The sequence below is a fragment of the Pteropus vampyrus genome, unplaced genomic scaffold, assembly GCF_000151845.1.
Source record: "Pteropus vampyrus isolate Shadow unplaced genomic scaffold, Pvam_2.0 Scaffold127, whole genome shotgun sequence".
In the NCBI taxonomy this organism is placed as follows: Eukaryota; Metazoa; Chordata; class Mammalia; order Chiroptera; family Pteropodidae; genus Pteropus; species Pteropus vampyrus.
Genome location: NW_011888908.1, coordinates 578,374 through 583,067, shown reverse-complemented (window position 1 = coordinate 583,067; position 4,694 = coordinate 578,374). Strand labels below are relative to the sequence as shown.

Below are 4,694 nucleotides of genomic sequence, written 5' to 3'. Positions count from 1 at the left end.
TTGCCCTGCAAGGCTCTTTCCCTAGACGCCCACGTAGCACTGATTATTTCCCTCGCCTGCTATATTTTTTCTCCTTAGCAGTTACCACTATCTGACATATTGTACATTGTGCATATTTTCTTGTTTGGGTGTCTGTCCCACTAGAATCTTAGTTCCAAAATGGGGAGGATCTTTGTTCAACGGTGTATCCTTAGCATCTAGAAAAGCACCTAGAACAGAGCAGCCCCTTAATAAATAAATTCATTCAGACTCGTGAAGGACCACCTTTCTAAGCAAAGGCACCCATTGTCTAGCTCAGATGGGTGTTGAGTGCAAAATCTGCCAGCAAATCCAAAGGAGTTACTTCTGTCCCAAGTGGGGCCCCAGGCCAGACACCCAAACACGTTAGGGGTCCCTTCGGCATCTCAAGCCTCCACAGGACAGATTAATGCATGAAACACACTTACCTGGTTGAAGGTGGTGGCCCTTACGTGTGAGTGCTGTCCTCGGACTCAGGTTCTAGAATGACTTGAACTCCGTAAAACCCTATCATGTAATTTTTGAAAGTTTATTTCAAGAGTACATTTTCAGCATAGTCAATCTTTGGAATCAGAACTTATTTTCCCATGGAGTTTAGTATGTTCTGCATTGTGTATCAAGCACCAAGTAGGGTTTTTAGGACTGTGTGTGGCATCTGAAGAGATGAAGACGCTTCCATTCTTGTCTTCTGCGTCTGTACATTCTTCCTTGAAGCTTGGCGGTGGTTCCAGTGGGTCAAGCCCCTTCTGCTCCCCCCCCCCCCCCCCCCCCCCCCCCGACCCCCAGTTATCTGATTTGCTGGGTTTAAAACAAATGTGGCAACTAAAAAACAACCAAGTCCAGAAAGCAAAAATGAAAACCTAAAATTAGACTTTTCAGACAGACAAAAAGCGAGATGCCTTCTTCAGAGTCAGGGAGGGGAGCCTCCATCCCTGTGGAGGAGACAGAATTTCAGGCTGTCAGAATGTAAGGACCTGCGGTTTCTCATCTGAGTGGATGCACCTGGCACACGTTCACACACGACTCAGCTCTGCTGTGAAATATTTCAGTATCTTCACAGTCTCCATTTTTTGAGAAATTAAATTGTTAGTAGGACAGCATCAAGACAGTAATATCAGTTTCTCATTAAAAATTTTTAAGAACACACGCCGCTTATTTCCCAAAACGTTTTCCCAACACATTTATACCGTTATTTGTAAACTCATGAAAAGACTTATAGGTAATGAACCTTCAGCACATATCTCATCGATTCAAAATTTGTGCAGTATGTTACTTTTTTTATTGTTAAGTGAGCAACAATTCCAAAACACACTTTACACACATATTCATGGCTTTTTTAAAGTTCCAGAGGTGCTAATTAGACTCTTTAAAAATGCTTTTGATTTTTTGCCTATTGTCATTATAATCATTCTACAGAAGTTCTCCAGATAGAGGAGGAGGATTTCCTTGTTGCCACCACACCCGACTTTGCTTTAATCAGATCGCTGTGAAGTGAGTTTTGTATCTGCAGAAAGAACCTTGAAGCCGTTGACACTTAATTAGCACTGAGCAAGACACTGAACTAGACTTGGAGTGAGGGCATCAGCCTGGGGACAGAAAGTCTCAAATGGAGCTAGCAGGACAAAACAAACACAGGATGTGGGAGGACAGCGGCAACAATGGAGTCATTAAGGCCATTGGCCATCAGTTAGGTAACTGACCCCGCAGCCTTAACGGGCATTTACAACTGATTCGTTTAAGAAAAGCCTCTTAACATCCTGCTTTTCCAAAGAATTCCCCGGGCCCCCGCTTCCCCAGTCAGCCTCATAACTTCAGGTCGACTTTGATGCCTCGGATTAAATTCTTTTTAACTTCTCTTTTCCTCTTTTAGTTCCAATCTGTTCTTTCTCCCAAGATCCACCCCGCCCCCGCCCCATCCCCCACCCCGCAAAAAACAAACAAACAAACAAAAAAATGCTGTGGCTTTTTGGTTTTGATTGTTTGGGGGAGGTTTTTTGAGGTACACCTTTTTTTTTTTTAACACTAACCAGGCCCCCTAAAAGAATCATTTACCAACAACATAAAAATTGTATCTCTGACTAAATTCAGAAACTCCTACTCATGATTTAGTAACTCCGTAAACCCAGACATAAGTAAGCACATTGTCGGAAAAACTCGACTAGCGTTCAACTTCTGAAGGACGACTGAATGAGTAACTGAGACATCCCCAGACACGCTCACCAGGAACGACCTGTTCTTAAAACGTGAAATGCAGAGTCCACAGGCAAGGCCTCCCGGACTGACTTTTCCCTTTTTCTTATCTGAGGTTATGGACCTCAGGGGAGTGGGCAGGGTTACAAGGTCAAAGTCTTTTCCTCCTCAGAACTCACTGCTTGCTGGGAGAGGGTCGCCTGGAATAGACGTGCTTTAGAGAAGAGGTTGGAGGGGGTCAGGATTTTGATTCTGTTAAGCAACAGCTGGTTTGAGTTTCTCTCCACTTTAGTCTCCTGCTCCCTTCCTCACAAATCCAGGGAGAGAAAAGAATTTGTTCAGAAGGAGCCGGCAACATAAAATACACCTAGTCCTGTGGTGCTTTACGGACGTCATCTTTGCTACAAACTGAACGTGAAGCACTATAGGCGGAGGCTAGATTTTATAAAATGAACTATACGGGAAATACGACCAACGCTTTAGTCAGGAGGACCTTTTAGAATGTGGGATGTGTACCTGGAAATGTCTTTTAATAGTATTTTCTAACTAAAACTTTTTAATGGAAATAAGTATAAGAAAGACCTCCGGGGTCTTTGGAGCCTGACTCCAAGGAGGAGTCGTGACAGATGTTAAAGCATGCCAAGTGTGCGTTTCCTGTTTCTGGACTGGCGACCATGTCTGTCTCCAAGTGGATGTGCCTTCCGTTGTGCGACAGATGTCTGCTCAGTTCTGCTTTACTCAGTTCTGTGAGATCCGCCCGTGCCACAACTCTGCCGGGGGCCAGGGACACGGCATTTAGATACAGGGTGCTCAGGGGCTAACAGGTGCATGAACGTGAACTCGGTCTAGTATGGCTTTAACCCACAACGACGGCCGCCTCTTCCAAACAGTTTACACCTGATGAAAATCAGGTCTGCTCAAATAACAGTGTTCTATGACAAATTCATAAGTCCAGTACTTAAAATGAATATGTAATAATAGGGAAAGAATTAAAGTAAAAAATAATAAACACTGCATGATTTGATTTTTTTTATTTAGGTTTTGAAGTCTCTAATGCCTTTTTCCTCATCCTACACACAGACACACACACACACACACACACAGAGCATGAGCGAAAGAGAGAGACAGAGAGACAGAGAGACTCACATCTCTCAAATCAATGGCAAACCAGTAACAGATTTTTCGTCTGGGCTCAGCACAGTGGCCTCAGGCTGTGTTGGTGTGTGGCTCACAGCAATCAGAGGTCATAATTTCATTGGCAGTTGGCATCGGGTTTAATTTTTCTAGCATGTTACATTTACCGAAATGTCTGGTTTCGGTTATGCGTAGGCATCCAGTGAACCAGCTTTGAGCAGCATGTCTTCAGGTACCTGAGGTTTATGGAACACATATGCTAATTGTTTTCAATCACTTTCCTTTCTAAACACAAAAATGTGTTTTCTGAAGCTGGATAACAGTAGTTCTTAATGACATTGCTGGTTTCTTACGTTGAAAGAGGACCTGAAGTAGGTAAAGATGTCAATTTAACAAGACTGCCACCTACTGATTGGCATAGTTGGAAAACAGTCCAATTAGTTTCGGGGTTTTTTAAATAGCCATGTTTTTTAAATAGCGGTTTAAAAAAAAAAAAAAAGTAAATGCCTTTTGAAAATTGACGTGTATCATTTTAATTGCATTTTAGGAATGTGACCAAGTTCATATAGATGACGTCTCTTCAGATGATAATGGTCAGGACCTAAGGTGAGCACACACAAGTGTGCAGTGACTGTCTCCATTTTATAGTTTAATTGCTCAACTAATTTAGATGAACTCTGTGTGGTTAACTTTGGGCTTTTCTTGCATCTAAATAGCACGTATAACTTTGGAACAGATGGCTTTCCAGCTGCAGCTACCAGCGCTAACTTATGCTTAGCAACCGGCGTGCGGGGCGGTGTGGACTGGATGAGGAAGCTGGCTTTCCGCTACAGACGAGTGAAGGAGATCTACAATACCTACAAAAACAATGTCGGAGGCAAGTGACTCACCCATATCTCCCTGGGGTAATGAAGATGATCTGAAGTTCTCAGAGTACCGCCCACTTTTTTGGACATAGTAGCTTTTTTCGAACAGTTTTGTTGGATCAGTGATTATTCTGCTGTGATTCAATGATAAAAATATTAGCCTAGAGCTGCTGCCCTGGGGAGACTCGTCTAGTCCTGGCTCCGTAACCTAACCGGAGTGGCGGGACCCGGAGTAAGTTTCTTGGGCTCCCTGACGTCCAGTAACAGGAGATCCACAGCCCTGGCCCAAATGGCTAGATGGCTTGTCCAGCTCCTTCTACCAGGCGGACGCTTGTATGAGTTTGGATCTCTTTAGTGTCGTTCAAAACGGCTTTAGCACAGAAGGGAATGTATTGGCTCGATGACGAAGGGCTGCCTTTAACCAGAAGAGGGGATGCTAGGAACGCACACTCGATAGACGCTTCCTAGTGCTAAGTAGAGATTCGT

The 4,694-nt window shown here is 43.7% G+C and overlaps 1 protein-coding gene across 1 annotated transcript in view; it reads left to right on the top strand.

The window, feature by feature from the left end:
- The window catches only part of EYA1 (EYA transcriptional coactivator and phosphatase 1), a 157,771-nt gene that overhangs the window by 129,893 nt on the left and 23,184 nt on the right, over positions 1–4,694 (top strand). Inside the window, exons 13-14 of the mRNA XM_023534594.1 lie at positions 3,890–3,948; positions 4,059–4,219. Of these exons, the coding sequence (XP_023390362.1) occupies positions 3,890–3,948; positions 4,059–4,219 (220 nt within the window). The remainder of the gene's footprint in view (positions 1–3,889; positions 3,949–4,058; positions 4,220–4,694) is intronic.